At 40.7% G+C, this 18,308-nt stretch overlaps 1 protein-coding gene across 1 annotated transcript in view; it reads left to right on the forward strand.

Annotated features, from left to right (window-relative positions):
- The window catches only part of RPGRIP1 (RPGR interacting protein 1), a 46,751-nt gene that overhangs the window by 13,376 nt on the left and 15,067 nt on the right, over nucleotides 1-18,308 (forward strand). Inside the window, exons 7-19 of the mRNA XM_069492636.1 lie at nucleotides 2,970-2,993; nucleotides 3,884-4,030; nucleotides 4,505-4,578; nucleotides 6,729-6,874; nucleotides 9,007-9,167; nucleotides 9,639-9,782; nucleotides 10,227-10,377; nucleotides 12,425-12,877; nucleotides 13,040-13,191; nucleotides 13,925-14,267; nucleotides 15,464-15,648; nucleotides 16,285-16,488; nucleotides 17,456-17,594. Of these exons, the coding sequence (XP_069348737.1) occupies nucleotides 2,970-2,993; nucleotides 3,884-4,030; nucleotides 4,505-4,578; nucleotides 6,729-6,874; nucleotides 9,007-9,167; nucleotides 9,639-9,782; nucleotides 10,227-10,377; nucleotides 12,425-12,877; nucleotides 13,040-13,191; nucleotides 13,925-14,267; nucleotides 15,464-15,648; nucleotides 16,285-16,488; nucleotides 17,456-17,594 (2,323 nt within the window). The remainder of the gene's footprint in view (nucleotides 1-2,969; nucleotides 2,994-3,883; nucleotides 4,031-4,504; nucleotides 4,579-6,728; nucleotides 6,875-9,006; nucleotides 9,168-9,638; nucleotides 9,783-10,226; nucleotides 10,378-12,424; nucleotides 12,878-13,039; nucleotides 13,192-13,924; nucleotides 14,268-15,463; nucleotides 15,649-16,284; nucleotides 16,489-17,455; nucleotides 17,595-18,308) is intronic.

Below are 18,308 nucleotides of genomic sequence, written 5' to 3' on the forward strand. Positions count from 1 at the left end.
AGGAGTAGAGCAGGATTTGAGTCCAGGCTGGCACCAAGGCTGTTTTCTCATTATCACATGTTAGAAACTAATATCTGAATGGTGGAAATAGGGCAGAAAGGGTCAAAGTAATAGGTTAGCACCATTCTTTTTTTTTTTTTTTTTTAATTTTTGTTTTTTTGAAACAGAATCTTGCTCTGTTGCCTGGGCTAGAGTGCTATGGCGTCGGCCTAGCTCACAGCAACCTCAAACTCCTGGGCAATCCTCCTGCCTCAGCCTCCCGAGTAGCTGGGACTACAGGCATGCACCACCATGCCCCACTAATTTTTTCTATATATATTTTTAGTTGTCCGTGTAATTTCTTTCTATTTTTAGTAGAGACGGCGTCTCGCTCTTGCTCAGGCTGGTCTCGAACTCCTGAGCTCAAATGATCCACCCGCTTCGGCCTCCCAGAGTGCCAGGATTACAGGTGTGAGCCACCACACCCGGCCCAGCACCATTCTTTTATTAAAGAAATATTTATCCAGGACTAGGAACTGCAAAGCATGAGGATACAAAGATTACAAAGATAAGTAAGACAGTACCTCCCTTTAGGGCACTTACAGGAGTGAGAGAATAGCATGTGAACAACTACAACTATCAATATGCAGGCTATGAGGGGGACACAAAAGAGAAAATAGATTCACCAGAGGATGGAGTGCTGGATCAGAAAAGGATTTACAAAGGAATAGATTCGTGAGCCAAATACTGAAATACTAAAAGATTAGCAGGTGTTAATAAGGGTGCAAGAGAGGGAAGGGCTTTCCACAGGTAGGGAGGTGTAGGCCAAAGCACAAGGTGAGAAGCATCAGGGACCAGTGGAGGCCATACTAGGAATTTAGACTTTATCCTGTAGACAATGGAGAGCTGTGGAAGGGTTTAAGCAAGTTGATAACATGATCAATTTTTTTTTCTCAAAAAGATACTTAGCCTTCTTTTTAAGTCTGAGATATTTTGAAATACATTTTAATATATGAAGAAAGAATACTTTCAGGAAACTATTATAAAGCACTAATTATTATTAATTCTGGGTAGTAGGTATATAGATGACTGTTATAATATTATAAATTTTATGCCTTTCTGAAATTTTCAAATTTCTCAAAAATTACAAAACCCAAAGGAAAAGTCATTCTGGCAGCAGAATGCATGATAGGTTGGCTAACACAAGACCAGAGGCAAAGAAATCAGGTAGAAGACTACTGCGTGGGTACAAAGGAGACAGGATGAGGGTCCCAAGTAAGGCAGTGAGAGAGGCCTGCAGAGAAAGGGACCTTCTTGGGAAAGGTCTGGGAAGTAGAAGAACGGCTTCACCACCTCACCAAACAGGAGTGAGGAAAAAGGAGAAATTAAAGATGACTGTTGAGTTCTAGCTTGGGCAATTAGAGAATGGTGGTGTCATTCATTGAGATTGGATCTAGTGGAATCAATCCAAGTGCCCATCAATACATGAGTGGATCAATAAAATGTGATATTAATATATGTACACCATGGGGTACTACTCAGCCATAAAAAAATGGTGAACTAATACCTTTTGTAACAACCTGGATGGAACTGGAGACTTTGAAGTATCGCAAGAATGGAAAAACAAACACCACATGTACTCACTCTTAAATTGAAACTAATTGATCAACACTTATGTGCACATGTGGAAATAAAACTCAACGGAAATCAAACTGGTGGGAGGGGAGAGAAGGGGACGGGTAAATTCACAATGCACACTATCTGGGTGATAAGCACACTTGTAACTTTTACTCAAACTGTACAAAAGCGATTCATGGAACCAAAACATTTGTACCCTGTAATATTCTGAAATTTAAAAAAAAGAGATTATTCCACAAAACTGTTTTTGGAAAAAAAAAAAAAAAAAAAAGAGATTAGAGCTAGCTATAGTTAGCACTGCCCGTGGCATGTCTGTGCTGATATGGGCTACAAGATCTTTATAAGACCAACCTACAAACTTATGTTTCATAGAGAACTATGCATGTGCTTGGATTCTTTTAATTTGGTTAATTTTGTTAGCATTTGAAGGATGTGGAAATATGGGAAGAAAGATAATTTAAAATTGTATTGGTAAATGGCTATTTCTATAGAATTATATTTTTTTTTAAGTAAATCTATATCCCTCCATTGTACTAAAGGAGAAAAGGAAGAAAGCCATTCTAAATTTAATTTCCTTATTCATGTTCATGGCAGGGAACACTAGCAGAAATAACCTAAAATGGTGAATAATCACCCACAATTTTTTAAAATATAGGTTTTATAATTTGTTTTTCTTTAGCAATTTACCTTTCTAGTTATGCTTCCTAACACATACTACAATAAGTTTGCATTCTCTTACTTCCTTAACAGTGAAACATGGTGGTCAATAGCACCAACTCTGGAATCAGACAGCCTGGATTAAAGTTCTGCCTCTACCTCTTGGTAGCTACATGATTCTCAGAAAATGACTTAGCTCTCTGAGCTTTGGTTTTCTCTCTCTCTTTTTTTTTTTCCCGAGATAGGTCTCCCTTGCTTTATTGCCTGACCTAAAGTACAGTGGCAGATTATAGCTCCTTGCAACTTTGAACTCCTGGGCTCAAGTGATTTTCCCACTTCTGCCTCCCTCCCAAGTAGCTGGGGCTATAGGTGTACACTATTATACCTGGCTAATTTTTTTTATTTTTTGTGGAGATGGGGTCTTGCTATGTTGCTCAGGTTGGTTTTGAACTCCTAGCCTCAAGCAATCCTCCTGCCTCAGCCTCCCAGAGTGCTGGAATTACAAGCATTCACAGATTACCTGGCAGGCTAGGGCAGGGGGAAAATAATGACAATTAGTAAACAGGTATATAAATTGACTTGATTTGTGGGATTTTTATAATGTGTTTTAAAATAATTATTAAACATTTGTATTACAGAGGTAAACATCATAAAATTGATAAATCAGTAAAATAATAATTATTTCTTTCTTTCAGGCATATGAAACATTGCTCCAAAAGGTACTTAATAAAAATTCTTTGAATCCTGTTTCTTAGCAACCAGAGTAATCAAACCCAAAGAAATCTGCATTCATCTGCAAGTAACATAACACTAGAATTTAGCTAACTAAATCAAACTTATTATATCATATAATTTCTATTAAGAAAAATGATATTACTATTATCAAAAGATACTTATTGCACCATTTACATAAACATTGAAATATGAGATCTGAGTTGAGAAATATTTGGAATGATATTTTCAACCTATTGCTAGGGCAAATAATAGCATTTGCTCAAAAATCCTGAGTATTCTTCTAGCATGTGTGAGGTGATGAGATATAACAAAGTTGTTGCACATGTTCTCTGATGGTATTAAATATTTGGCCCAACTCGCCACTATGGGTGGGGTACAGGTGAAGCTGGGTGAATTTCCATGATTAAGAATCACTAAGACAGAGTTCCAAGCATGACCAGCCACAACTATGCCTCACCAGAGGAGTGCACCAGAAAAATGCATATAACTTCTAGAGTTAACATGTCACTTTTCTAAGTGCAAAAGGAGGAATATATCATCATAAAAAGCAATCAAATGGTTTAGAAAGTTAAGGCAGTGTTGAAAGGTGGCACCTAACTTAGAGCCAGGGATTAATTTGGACCTTTAGAAAATTAAGGTTTAAGTGATGAACTATGGTTGCCTAGCATGAAAAATCCTCATTAAGAGGAAAATTATACTTCCAGAGAAATGCTAGGGTGAAAAACAAGGTCAACTTACAGTGCCAAGGCAACATGCCATTAATCAAGGTCATCCCTTGGGATAACTATGAGGGATTGCTAGGATAGCTTGTATCTGGAGAGCACTCCGGTGGAGTGATATGACCATTCCTAGAGCAATTTCCCTTTTGCCCCAGAAGCAAGGAATCCTGAGTGCAGCCCATGATGCTCTCCTCGGGCAAGTGAAGGAGCTCAGGGCAGAGCTGAAGGAGGAAAGCAAGAAGTCTATGAGTTTGAAGACCCAACTTGAAGATGTATCTATCTTGCAGATAAGTTTGAAGGAGGTAAATAATGCTAGTTGAAAAATACCATCAATTGTGCTGCATTCCAATTTCAGAGATGTTAGAATGTATATCTGAGCAACAATATGGGTATTTCATTTTTTCAAATGAGAAAAATGAGGCTCCGAGTGATTAAATCATTTGCTTAAGATTATACCATTAGGGGAAAAGCTAGGATTTATACTTATGTCTATTCTTCAAAGTGCTTGCTCTTTCATAATGTCTTCTGCTTTTTTAACAGTAGAAACCCAGACACAGTGAAAACCTACCTTGGAGAATCTTCGTTAATTCCAATAAAAGTTTCTAGCCCATCTTCAATTGGTTCAAGCCTTTATAGTTGAATGGCTTCTCATAGACACTGCAGATAGACATAGAAAAGCTCTCACCCAAGCCCCACTCTGCCACAGAAAAGGGATAACCTGTACAGGGCAAAAGATTTTAAAATTTTTATCTTAAGGAATCTACTGTCATTCTTAGTTTCAGGAGAGAATTGAAGATTTGGAAAAAGAACGAAAATTGCTGAATGACAATTATGACAAACTCTTAGAAAAGTAAGTACCATATTTGAGTCCCAGAGCATTGTTTGCTATAAAAGACAATTACAGAAAGTGCCTTCCAATTTTTTTTTTTTTTTGAGACAGAGTCTCACTCTGTTGATCAGGCTAGAGTGCCACGACGTCAGTCTAGCTCACAGCAACCTCAAACTCCTGAGCTCAAGCAATCCTCCTGCCTCAGTCTCCCGAGTAGCTGGAACTACAGGCATGTGCCACCAGGCCCGGCTAATTTTTTCTATATCTATGTTTAGTTGTCCGTATAATTTCTTTCTATTTTTTTTTTTAGTAGAGACAGGGGTCTCGCTCTTGCTCAGGCTTGTCGTGAATTCCTGAGCTCAGACGATCCACCCACCTTGGCCTCCCAGAGTGCTAGGATTACAGGCATGAGCCACTGTGCCCGGCCCCAATTTTAAAAGTAGTATCTAACATTGATAAATACATGGGAAACTGGTACTCAATATTGGTAGTGAAAATATAAATTGGTACAATCTTTTTGGAAGGGAATTTGACACTATCTATTAAAATTTTAAATATAGGCCAGGCGCGGTGGCTCACGCCTGTGATCCTAACATTCTGGGAGGCCGAGGCAGGCGGATTGTTTGAGCTCAGGAGTTCGAAACCAGCCTGAGCAAGAGCGAGATCTCGTCTCTACTAAAAATTAAAAAAAGAAATTAGCTGGACAACTAAAAATATTTAGAAAAAATTAGCCGGGCATGGTGGCGCATGCCTGTAGTCCCAGCTACTTGGGAGGCTGAGGCAGAAGGATTGCTTGAGCCCGGGAGTTTGAGGTTACTGTGAGCTGAGCTGATGCCACGGCACTCTAGCCAGCGTGACAGAGTGGGACTGTGCCTCAAAAAAAAAAATTTTTTTTTAAATAAGCATATCTTTTTTTTTTCCACCAACAATTACATTTAAAAAAAACTTTTTTTAAAGGCAGGGTCTAACTGTCACCTAGGCTGGAATACAGTGGCACTATCATAGCTCACTGCAACCTCAAACTCCTGTGCTCAAGCAATCCTCCTGCCTCAGCCTCCCAAGTAGCTGGGACTACAAACGCATGCCACCATGTCCAGCTAATTTTTAAATTTTTTGTAAAGATGGGGTCTCACTATATTGCCCAGGATGGTCTCAAACTCCTGGCCTCCAAGCCTCAGCCTCCCAAAGTGCTGGGATTACAGGTGTGAGCTACTGTGCCTAACCCATTTTTTGGAATCAAAACTTTAAAAATCGGGGCTGGACGCGGTGGCTCACACCTGTAATCCTAGCACTCTGGAAGTCCAAGGCGGGAGGATCGCTCAAGGTCAGGAGTTCAAGACCAGCCTGAGCAAGAGCAAGACCCCGTCTCTACTAAAAATAGAAAGAAATTAGCTGGACAACTAAAAATATATACAGAAAAAATTAGCTGGGCATGGTGGCACATGCCTGTAGTCCCAGCTACTCTGGAGCCTGAGGCAGGAGGACTATTGAGCCCAGGAGTTTGAGGCTGCAATGAGCTACAGTGACTCCAGTACACTCTACCCAGGGTGACAGAGTGAGACTCTGTCTCAAAAAAAAAAAAAAAAAAAAAAAAAAATCAGTGTCATGTCATTTTTGTAAATGGTCAAGAACTGGCCATATGTATTTTATGTTCAAAATGGGTCTGCCCTGACAGCTAGATACAATGGGGTGGAGGATACAGCTGTTGAAAAGTTTAATTCCTGCCCTTCTGTATAGTAATTTATAATCTAGTTCAAAGGCAAGCATTCTCTAAACTAGCCACTGGTGAAGGTAGATGGAGGAATGGGGTGAGAAAAAGGAAGATTTTGTTCTCTATTTCTAATCCAGCAGGTCTGAGAATATCTTGGTACACAGTTCCCTGCCTAAGAAAGCCATCATGCTGGAGAAGTTCCTTGGGAAATGGATGACTTTGGGTGTTTGCTCAGTGAGATACTTGAGACCTAAACAGAAGTGATACTGAGCAACTCCTTAGTGGGACCCAAAAGTTCCAAGGCAGTTGGTAAATGACAGTTACAAATAAAGAAGGGTCATAAAAAACATGTAGGGGAATGAATGATGAACTAGGCCCAGGAGATGCTGAAACTTTGTAATAAAGACATCGTATCACATACCTTCGAGCATCTACCTGACAACTTGCCTTCCATTTTCAGCATGCTGGACAGCAGTAATCAGCCTCATTGGAACAACGAGCTCATAGGAGAACAGCTACAGCAGCAAGTCTCTCAGTTGCAGGATCGGCTGGATGCTGAGCTGGAGGAGAAGAAAAAAGTCTTACTTGAGCTGTCTAGAGAGAAAGGTAGGTCTGGCCTTGAAGAGCTCTCTCAAATGTCCTCTACATCTGGTTTGGGAGAAGGGAACTTGGGCCATCTTTTCTCCAATGCTCTTACTTGATCCTGTTCTTTTGTGAGTCATAGATAACTAGAATAATAACACTGGCAATTAGATTAGATTTATAATCAGGGGCTGGGCGTGGTGGCTCATGCCTGTAATCCTAGCACTGTGGGAGGTGGAGGCAGGAGGATCACTTGAGCCCAGGAGTTTGAGACCAGCCTGAGCAATATAGTGAGACCCCATCTTTACAAAAAATTTAAAACTTAGCCAGAGATGGTGGTGTGTGGCTATAGTCCCAGCTACTTGGGAGGCTGAGACAAGAGGATCACTTGAGCCCAGGAGTTTGAGGTTGCAGACAGCTATTATGATACCACTGCACTCTAGCCAGGGTGGCAGAGCAAGATGCTGTCTCAAAAAAATAATAAATAGATTTACGATCAGGAAAGCATGACACCTACCTATCTCGCATGTATACTTTTTCTTATGTAATGTCTTTCCATTTGGGAGGATGCCAGTTTTTAATTTATTTTGTTTTTAAACATTCATTTTATTTATTGAATGAATAAATGAATTTCTCTGCCTTTTATCATTCTCATCAATCATTTTAGAGGTGAGTAGGAGCCTTTTTTTTTTAAGCCCTTGATACCTGAAGTTGAGAAGCAAATTACTACTCTCGATTACCACTACCATTTTACCCTCTGTCTTAACTCTGATTACAGGAGATAGTTATTTGGAAGATTTAAAAATACTGTCAAAAAGACCTTTATCTCACTTCTTTTTCCTAGCCTGGACCTTAACATTTAGTCTTACCAAACTCATATCTCATCAGATTCTAATATATTCACATAAGATACTGAAGGAAAAGAAATATAACATCAAGAAAAGTAGAGACAGGAACCAGACTGGGCATGGTGGCTCATGCCTGTAATCCTAGCACTCTGGGAGGCCAAGGTGGGAGGATTGCTTGAGCTCAGGAGTTCGAGACCAGCCTGAGCAAGAGCGAGACCCCACCTCTACTAAAAATAGAAAGAAATTATATGGACAGCTAAAAATATATATATAGAAAAAATTAGCCGGGCATGGTGGCGCATGCCTGTAGTCCCAGCTACTCGGGAGGCTGAGGCAGGAGGATCGCTTGAGCCCAGGAGTTTGAGGTTGCTGTGAGCTAGGCTGACGCCACGGCACTCACTCTAGCCTGGGCAACAGGGTGAGACTCTGTCTCAAAAAAAAAAAAAAAAAAAAAAAGAAAAGAAATTAGCCAAACAACTAAAAATAGAAAAAATTAGCCAGGCATGGTGGCGCATGCCTGTAGTCTCAGGTACCTGGGAGGCTGAGGCAGGAGGATTGCTTGAGCCCAGGAGTTTGAGGTTGCTGTGAGCTAGGCTAACGCCACGGCACTCTAGCCCAGGCAAGAGAGTGAGACTCTGTCTCAAAAAAAAAAAAAAAAAAAAAAAAAAAGAGGCTGGAACCATAATAGGATAAAGGTTAGGAGCACATGCCAACGACCCTGTAGTATATGTATGAAGTACAAGTGAAGTCTGGTAAAGACCTTAAGGACAATCTAATTGAACTCCTTGTTTAATGCATGATGATGAAGTGATCTGTGCTCTAAACACTGATCACTTTCCTTCCCTGAAAAACACACACAGAGAAATGCCCATCCTCCCTCCAGGTCTGAGTGTGTATGGAGGTGGGTACCACGGAGAACCAATAGCCTAGAAGTAAGAATGGAGTGGTGTGGAGTTGGTGAGATACTGGTTTGGATGGTGCTGTCAAAAAGTTGGGAGTGCTCTAGTCAGTCAAGTGACTCTGTTTCTGTTTGTGTGCTGTTGTTTTTGTTGTCGTTGTTCCCCCTTCCACTCTACAGTTCTGCAGGTGTTTTTTTGTTTTGTTCTTGGAGTGCAAGTGTCACCTGAGTTTACTGGATCAATAACCTAGAGGTCCTTTGTAGAAATAAGAGAGAATTGCTCCTCTAAGGACAAATTTATACAAATAAATAAAACATTAGTGGGAAAATTTAATTCACACACGATTCAACTCTGACCATGGTTATTAATAACTACAGAGTTTCAACTTTCCGGATTATTTTTTCCCCAGCCCAAAACAAGGATCTGAAGCTTGAAGTCACCAACATGCTTCAGAAGCATAAACAGGAAGTAGAGCTCCTCCAAAAAACAGCCATGATTTCCCAAAATCCTGACAGCCAATCTGAACCAGCTGCTCACCCAACTATATTCCAAGAGACCACTCAGATAGAGGTAAGAGCCTCTTTCAACAAACTCATCCACTCTGCAGAGGGTTCTCTGGCAAATATCTCTAGGAAAGATGAAGAGATTAGAAAACTAACTGAATAATATTTAGTCCTGATTGAGGACAATATTTGAAAGGATATGAGAAGTCTGAGAGTAGAGAGAGCTTCAGGAGCTCTACCCATTTATTCCCACTCTTTATAGCTCATAAAATTTAGAATCTTTTTCAAATGGGGACTTAAAATGATCTGCTGAAGAGCAAATAGACATTAGAGGCTGTATAACCTCCCTTCGCTGCTGCTACTGAGCATGAGGACTAGGGAAGAGAGCACTTGTGAAGTAATACGGGTCCTCTTTTACATTTTGGAGTAAATTCTGCTGCTAGCATTTTACTACTACCAACAACTGCTTTATGAAGAATAGTTATTACTGTACCTGTCATATTTATGCTCCCCTTTACCAGTGCTTTTCCCTCTACAGCCCAGTGAACCAAAAAACCAAGAAGAAAAGAAACTGTCCCGGATGTTAAGTGAGTTGCAAGTATTACATGCAGAGACCACATTGGAACTAGAAAAGACCAGAGACATGCTTATTCTGCAGCGCAAAATCAACGTGTGTTATCAGGTGCAAGAAAAGATTATACAGGAAGGGAATAGATAAGTAGATGCATGGGAACCACTCAGGAGACTGGGAATGAAGCAAGACTTGAGTTTCCAAGGCTGATGCCAGGTGATAGGCTGTCCTGTGCAAACACAGAATATGCTGTCCTTTGAAGAAGACATGCCCATGGCACGTTGGCACTAGAAGCCAATAAAAACCTAATGAAAATGGCCAGTGTGAAGCTTCTGGGTTCAAATTTTGCCAGTCCTAGGAAAAAGCTACCCTATAGCACAAATAACACAACTAGTCCCGGAGGGATCTGTGAGGAAGCCAAGCCTTTTTCTAGTAGATGAACTTGCCCTAAGGAGATAGCAGAGTCATCTTTACCCAGGAAGTGCCACCTTTTTATCTGAGCTCTTTGGTTCTAGGCTACTGAGATGGAAAAGTTCAGACATTATTTTCTTTCAGGAGGAACTGGAGGCCATGATGACAAAAGCTGATAATGAAAATAGAGATCACAAAGAAAAACTGGCTAGGTTGAGTCAACTCCTAGACCTCAAGAACAACCGTATCAAGCAGCTGGAAGGTATTTTAAGAAGCCATGGCCTCCCAACATCTGGCAAGTCTTAGTAACTTAGTACTTTGTTCTCCTCATCTTGGGACCCTTCACACAGCTAACACCTATGTTCCGCTCTGTGTACATGTCTGGAAGGCTGCCTCTTATGCCTTGTGACTCATCCCTCTTGTTCTTTACCCTGTCATCTTTGTTGTTTTAATACATGTTAGCAACTTCTTTCCCTCCATCATGTCAGTATATTTCTCTGATTTCTCTGGAGAGTTTTAACAGGGCCGAGAAATTGCTTCCAGGGGGTCGATAACTATTTTGAGAATGGAAGTATCACTGTTGGCCCTCAGGGTGATATAACACACTTGCGTGCGCGCTCTCTCTCTCTCTCTCTCTCTTCTCTCTCATTGTTTCCTCAAAGCTGTTTTGTCAGGTAATAGAGCTTTATCACTCATCTACCATTATCCTTTTCTGTGATTTCTCTCTAAAAGTCTCTAACATCTTTGTTACAATTTCAGGATGTCCACAGTGACAGAACACCTGTCTGGACACTTAATGCAAGTTTCGTGTTGTGGAACTTCCTATATTTAGAACAGTCACTGATGACCAGGGTGTGTTCTTGGCCTTGTATGTTAAGAAACTTGGTTTTGTTATCATATCTAGTGGTGAGATATCTGACTCACACTAACCAAATTCACCAGAAACTTATATCTAAATCTAAATGTTCATTTGTTATTTCATGATAATAGCTATTCCATTGCTGCCATTAGAATATTTGAAACCACTGTTCAGGGCAGCTCTCTCTATGGCAAGCAGAATCAGTAGGCAGGTTTCTTAGTGAGCAAGGAAGTAGAATTAAAGGAGATAAGTCTTTCTGGGACATGGTTTACCTACGCCAGGGTGAATGTGATGAAAGGTAACTGCCGTATAACAAAGGAAATCCTCCCTTGGATTGAAATTCTCATGTCATTCTCCTTGGACAGTGCAGGATAAATACCCTTACTTACTTCTGAATATTTAATTTCCTTAACTTATAGTTCTTTGATCCTTGGTAAGGCTAAAGAGTTTTTCCTATGTTTACCAGTTACTTGTATTATTTCTTTTGAGAATTATCTGTTCCTATTCTTTGCCCATTTCTTAATAGTATCTTATTGATTTGTAGAAGTTCTTTATATGCTAAGACTATTAACCTTGTATCATATAAAATGTTAAGTATATTATATTTAATTATATTAATCTTATCAATAAGAAACTATTGGTCAATCTGTATATTCCATTGTGGATGTTTTTGGACATGAGGACATTCTGATGTATCCAGAAAATTTTATCCTTCTGCTTTAACTCTTAAAATGGGACCTTCACCATCAACACACTGTGATGACTCAAATATTCTCCAATATGGAGAAGACTGTATATCAAATTCTATTGGTTGAATATGAGAGGTAATGCCCAGATTCAGTAGACTGTCTACATGTCTCGGCATCCCACTGCCAGTATTTTCAACCTCTTTCTAGTAAATCTCCTCTCCCACTTTTTACTCCACTACTCTTTGATTTAGAGTGGATTTTTTGCCTTCTTATGATGAAACCAAATTCTGAACAGAATGAAAACTCTTGTGACTGATTTGGCTGGAGAAGGGGAAGTATTTCTTGGTGGGGCCCAATATAATATCATAGACACTGTATCTGTAACTTGCTATTCTTTCCATGGCCAATATACCATACTTTTAGAAATATTCAAACTGGATTTTTCTAGTGCTTCTCTTATGGAATTACCAACTAATTTGTAGGACCATGATGTAATCCGAAACGATGTCATCTATGTCACAAAATGTGCCCCCAGTGTTTTCATCAGCTTAATGTTTACTTTCCAATCACTTATTTTGTACCTTCTCTGTAAAGCAGGCATTGGCTTATTTGGCCATCAGAATTCAAAGTTACTGCTTGTCATTGTATTGCTTTTCCTTTTTAATTACATGGTTTCTTGAAATAATCACAACTTGGAGTTCCACCATGTTTTTATTCTCCTTTGTGCACCCTCTTCTACTCTAAGGAAGAGCTCCCTACCCTTTAATGGATAGGCAGTTTTCTTTCCCCTCTAGAACAGCTCAAAGATGTTGCTTATGGCACCCGACAGTTGTCATTATGTCTGGAAACACTGCCAGCTCATGGAGATGAGGATGAAGTGGACATTTCTCTGCTGCATCAGAGCGAGAATCTTTTTGAACTCCACATCCACCAGGCCTTCCTGACATCTGCTGCCTTGGCTCAGGCTGGAGATACACAACCTACCACTTTCTGCACCTATTCCTTCTATGATTTCGAAACCCATTGTACCCCACTATCTGTGGGACCACAGCCCCTCTATGACTTCACCTCCCAGTATGTGGTGGAGATAGATTCTCTTTTCTTACACTACCTTCAAGGGGCTTCAGCCCGGCTTGATCTACACCAGGCTGTGGCCAGTGAGCACAACACCCTTGCAGCTGGATGGATTTGCTTTGACAGGGTGCTAGAGACTGTGGAGAAAGTCCATGGCTCAGCTACACTTACTGGTAAGTGCTGTCACCTTCCTACAGCTCCTAGGACCAATGCAGAATTTCCCAAAGTCTATAGTTGCTCTGCTGGTGATTTCCCATGTTCTTCCTCTGCCTTTATTCTTGATCCTTGCCACATCATCTGTATTATCCATGCTTTTCATACTTTCTGCTACCCAGGAGTTGGTGGAGAAGAGTTTGGGATGCTAGAGTACTGGATGAGGCTGCGTTTCCCCATAAGACCCAGCCTACAGGCATGCAATAAACGAAAGAAAGCCCAGGTCTACCTGTCAGCCAATGTGCTTGGAGCCTGGGAGGCCCAGGAGGATGAGGTGAGAAAAAGGATGTGCCCATGCATCTCAAAGGAGCCTCAGCCAAACAGCTCAGTCTTTCACTCTCAATAAGTATTTTCTTTTTTAGAAACAGGGTCTCACTCTGTCACTCAGGCTAGAGTGCAGTGGCACGATCATAGCTCACTGTAGCCTCTAACTCTGGGGCTCAAGAGATTCTCCCACTTCAACCTTCCCAGTAGCTGAGACTATAGGTGCATGCCACCATGCCTGGCTAATTTTTAACTTTTTGTAGAGATAAGGTCTGGCTATGTTGCCCAGGCTGGCCTTGAACTCCTGGGCTCAAGCAATCCTTCTGCCTCGGCCTCCCAACGTGCTGGGATTACAGGTGTGAGCCACCATGCCTGGCCTCAATAAGTATTTGTTGAATGTGAATGAAAGAGAAAAACTGTCAGACCACAGATGGTCCATATTATTCCCTTGGTCAAGCTTGAGTTAGAAATGAAATCATGCTCTTGGAGCTAGCAACCTCTCCTTGCTGTGAACAAAATAGATTCCTTGTGCCATTCTCTAAGATAAGGCCTGAGTGCTAGCATCTCCCTCAGATAACTGCCAGACCCAATTTGCAGGCAGGTGAAGGTCATTAGGTTTCTCTGTGACCCAGTCAGGATAGCTGTTCTTTAGATCATAGTTCTTCCTCACCAAGGGTGCTGGGCTTCACCTACAACACTCTTAGGCTGCTCTTTTCCTCAATCCAAGATCAACATCTTTCCAGTCCAGATCAGAGACTTGGAAACCTCAGAATGAGCTGCGGATTGAAATCACCAGGTGCTGTGGCCTCCAGAGTCGATGGCTGGGAACTCAACCCAGTCCATATGCCATGTACCGCTTCTTCACCTTTTCTGACCATGACACTGCCATCATTCCAGCCAGTAACAATCCCTACTTTAGAGACCAGGCTCGATTCCCAGTGCTTGTGACCTCTGACTTGGATCAATATCTGAGGCGGGAGGCCCTGTCTATATACGTTTTTGATGATGAAGACTCAGCGCCTGGCTCATACCTTGGTCAAGTCCAAGTGCCCTTGCTGTCTCTTGCACAAAACAAATCTATTAAAGGTGGGAGTTCAGGGTTATTACATCTTTGTACTCTCTGCCCAGTGTTGTCTCCCTGTCCTGATTCTACTTTTCTTTGATTACTTGCTTGGAACAGTCTCTCATAAAATCTGACGAAAGGACTTTAGAATATTGTCAAGAGTGACAAAGCAGAAGACTTAGAGCCTCACTCCTCATATAGAAACATTGACTGCTTCTTTTCTGCAAGAAAAGCAAGATTCCTAAGTGGATAAACCCACCAACCTGAATTTCATATCTCTATCTCTGAACAAACTTATTCAAAGTCTGTAGTGCTATTTGTCTTTACTGAGGGCCTACTGTTTCTTCATGAATGGCTAGATAGCTGATTACAAACTGAGACCTTAACAATCCTTCACAATTCTCTCACTTCTTTTAAACATTAGATACAAGTTAGAGAGACTTGCACACCAGACCATAACAAAGGCAAATTTCTTGTATTCCATCCCACTGCCCAAGTATGGAGCTGAGCTCCATACTATCTTACCTAACTTTCATACCCAGGGTTTCAGGGTGCAGCTGGGAGGGGTTTACTCTCTGGTTACAGTCCTGGGAGGATGAGGTAGGGGTATCCATGCTCTGATTAGGAAGTGTGAATAAGTACAGCCAGTACCAACCATACTTATCAAGTTTCTGGATGCTCCGGGAAGTGTGTGGAGCTTCCCTCCTCCCAGTACCACAATTGCTTAAAAAAAGGCTGATACTTCTGCTCACAACTCCTTTGTCAGACAGGGGAGGCAGTGTGAGCCATCTGTTAATCAGTGTTACAAATGAGAAGTCTGGCATTTGGAAAAAGCCATTTTGCTTAAGTTTTCTTAGGACCACTTGAGTGTAGATGATGGGTTTTGGGTATGCCTAAGACATAGTAAACATTTGGTAATAGTAATAATAACGCAGTTTTGGTTATTGGCTGGATGACTGATGACAAGCAAGCTGTATTCCTCTCCATACATCTTTTGACTATCTCTTTCTGAAACCCGGAGATACTGATCTTCCTCTATTAATATTCTGACTATGCTGCTATTTTACATTACTTTTGAGTGTATCATTATCGTGATTATTTGATAGATGTTAACGAATTACATGAAATAAAAAATGGGGGGAAATAGATAAGCTGCTGATAAATGCTCACTTGCCTATTTTGGGAGATCAGGTCTTATTAAAGTCTGTGTGTCTCTTAGGTGATTTTAACCTCATTGACCCTGCGGGAAAACCTAATGGATCTATTCAAGTACAACTGGATTGGAAGACTCCCTACATACCCCCTGAGAGCATTCTGAAACCAGAAGCTCAGACTAAGGAGAATGACACAGAAGACAATTCAGAGATGTCATCTGATGAGGAAAAGTCTTCCTTTCCTCCAGAGGTAACTCTCCAGGACTCCCCAGGCAGTAGATCTCTGCCAATCCTATGGAGCAGATTTGAAGGAGACAGTATTGAAATTGGACTAAAAGAAATTCCTTCTGTGAATGTTATGTGTTCTGCAAACCTAATCTGTATCCCTCATAATGCCATGAGGGTATTGATAGAGAAAAACCCTGAGTTTATTGTAGGAGAGAGAGAGAAATAGCATCTCTCAGCTCTAGGGCAGGAAAAAAATGAAGTCTAATGCTAGTTCATAAGTTCCTTTCCTTTTTAATCTTTTTTTTTCTGAGACAGAGTCTTGCCCCATCGCCTGGGCTAGAGTGCTGTGGCATCAGCCTGGCTCACTGCAGCCTCAAACTCCTGGGCTCAAGTGATCCTCCTGCCTCAGCCTCCCGATAGCTGGTACTACAGGTGTGCATCACCATGCCCAGCTAGTTTTTTCTATTTTTAGTAGAGACAGTCGCTTTTGCTCAGGCTGGGCTTGAACTCCTGAGCTCAAGGAATCCTCCTGCCTTGGCTTCCCAGAATGCTAGAATTACAGGCATGAGCCACCGTGCCTGGCCCATAAGTCCCTTCTTTGAGTATCAAGGTTGTTAAAATATCATCTTGTAAGGCTGTCTCTGATCCTTCCATTCAGGACCAGATGGCATCTACTGAGATTCCCATTGAAGCTGGCCAGTATCAAACAAAGAGAAAACCTCCTAAGGTGGGAGAAAGAAAGGAAAAGGAACATCAGGTTGCAAGCTACTCAAGAAGAAAACGTGGGAAAAGAATAGGTGTTCAAGGAAAGAACAGAATGGAGTATCTTAGCCGTAACATCTTAAATGGAAATACATTACAAGTAAGATCTTAGAAACTTGAAGAACCAAAATATGGGTTGTAGTGTACCCAAATGTATTATTCTTGAGGTAGAAGCAGAAGACACACAAGATAAGCAATAATCATAGCTGTTTGTAGCTGGCATGTGTTTCCACAAACACAAGTAGTTTAATAAACCCCTGGTCTGTTCATGTCAGTGTAATTTAATTCAGCATATTTACTTTACAAATTTATGCTTAGAACTTTAATACCGTGTGTGTGTGTGTGTGTGTGTGTGTGTGTGTATGTGTGCGTGTATGTATGGTATTTATTTTTAAACAAGTACTAAATTTTAAAAATTAAAAAGAGCTAGTATTAAAAAAGAAAAGCAGGCCAGCCATGATGGCTCACACCTGTAATCCTAGCATTTTGGGAGGCCAAGTCGGGAGAATTGGTTGAGGCCAGGAGTTTGAGACCAGCCTGAGCAAAACTGAGACCCTCATCTCTACAAAAAAATAGAAAAATTAGCTGGATGTGGTGGCACATGCCTGTAGTCTGAGCTACTCAAGAGGCTGAGGCAGGAGGATCATTTGAGCCCAGGAGCTTGAGGTTGCAGTGAGCTATGATGATGCCACTGCACTCTAGCCTGGGCAACAGAGCAAGACCTTGTCTCAGGGGGAAAAAAAAAAAGGGAAAACCAAATATTACATGTTCTCACTTATAAGTGGGAGCTAAACGATTGGTATATATGTTCATAAAGTGGTGTAATGGACATTGGAAACTAAGACAAGGGCAGAGTCTATCGAGTACAATGTACACCATTCTGGTGACAGGTGCGCTAAAAGCCCTGACTTCAGCATTATACAGTTCTTCCATGTAACAAAAAAAAAACTTGTACCCCCTAAGTCTATTGAAATTTTTTTAAAAAAGGAAAGAGAGAGGAAGGAAGGAAGGAGGGAGGGAAACCAAGATATTACCAGCTATATAATATTGTTATTCTTATTCTGAAGCAGGTGAACTACACTGAATGGAAGTTCTCAGGGCTTAAAATCTCTGAAGATGATGGTTTTGAAAATCGGCAGGAGAAAAAAGAAATGACAATACCCCATTCAACACTGAAACAGAAGGAACCCCTACATCCTATAAATGGTATTTTTTTAAATCTAATTTTTCTGTTTAATCATTTAATTATTTCATCAAGCCAGTTATTTGCTTTCTTTCTTCATCTTAGACTGCTAAACTTTTCTTGAAAAATTAATACATAAGACCCTAGGCCTGGTTTTCTTTTACAAGTGTGATGATTGAGTCAACAAAGGCTGGTATTCTCAAAGAAAGTAACTCCATGTATTTATAGCTAGCTAGCTTAGTTACCTAGTATTTATGAAATGTTAATTCACCTCAGGGTCTTATAAATTATAGTTACAAAGAAATAAGAGGACGAGTGTGATCAGCTCATTTGTGAGGTTAATGCAAATTTTTAAAAATTAAGGCTTTAATATTATAATGAAAAATGGACATGATTTCAGATTATAGTTATCGTAAACTAGGTAATTCAGATCAACTCTCCCATTGATGACAACTAAAAAACTAAAGTTTATTTACATGTGTGTGTATATATATATACATTTTTTTTCCTTTTTCTTTTTCTTTGGAGACAGGATCTTGCTCTGTTGCCCAGGCTAGAATGCAGGTGACATCATAGCTCACTGCAGCCTTGAACTCCTGGGCTCAAGCAATCCTCCTGCTTCAGCCTCCCAAGTGGCTGGGACTACAGGCATGCACCACCATACCCAGCTAATTTTTCAATTTTTTTTTGTAGAGACAGGGGTCTCACTATGTTGCTTAGGCTGGTCTCAAATCCCT

This window comes from Eulemur rufifrons, chromosome 2 (assembly GCF_041146395.1).
Source record: "Eulemur rufifrons isolate Redbay chromosome 2, OSU_ERuf_1, whole genome shotgun sequence".
NCBI classification, from domain to species: domain Eukaryota; kingdom Metazoa; phylum Chordata; class Mammalia; order Primates; family Lemuridae; genus Eulemur; species Eulemur rufifrons.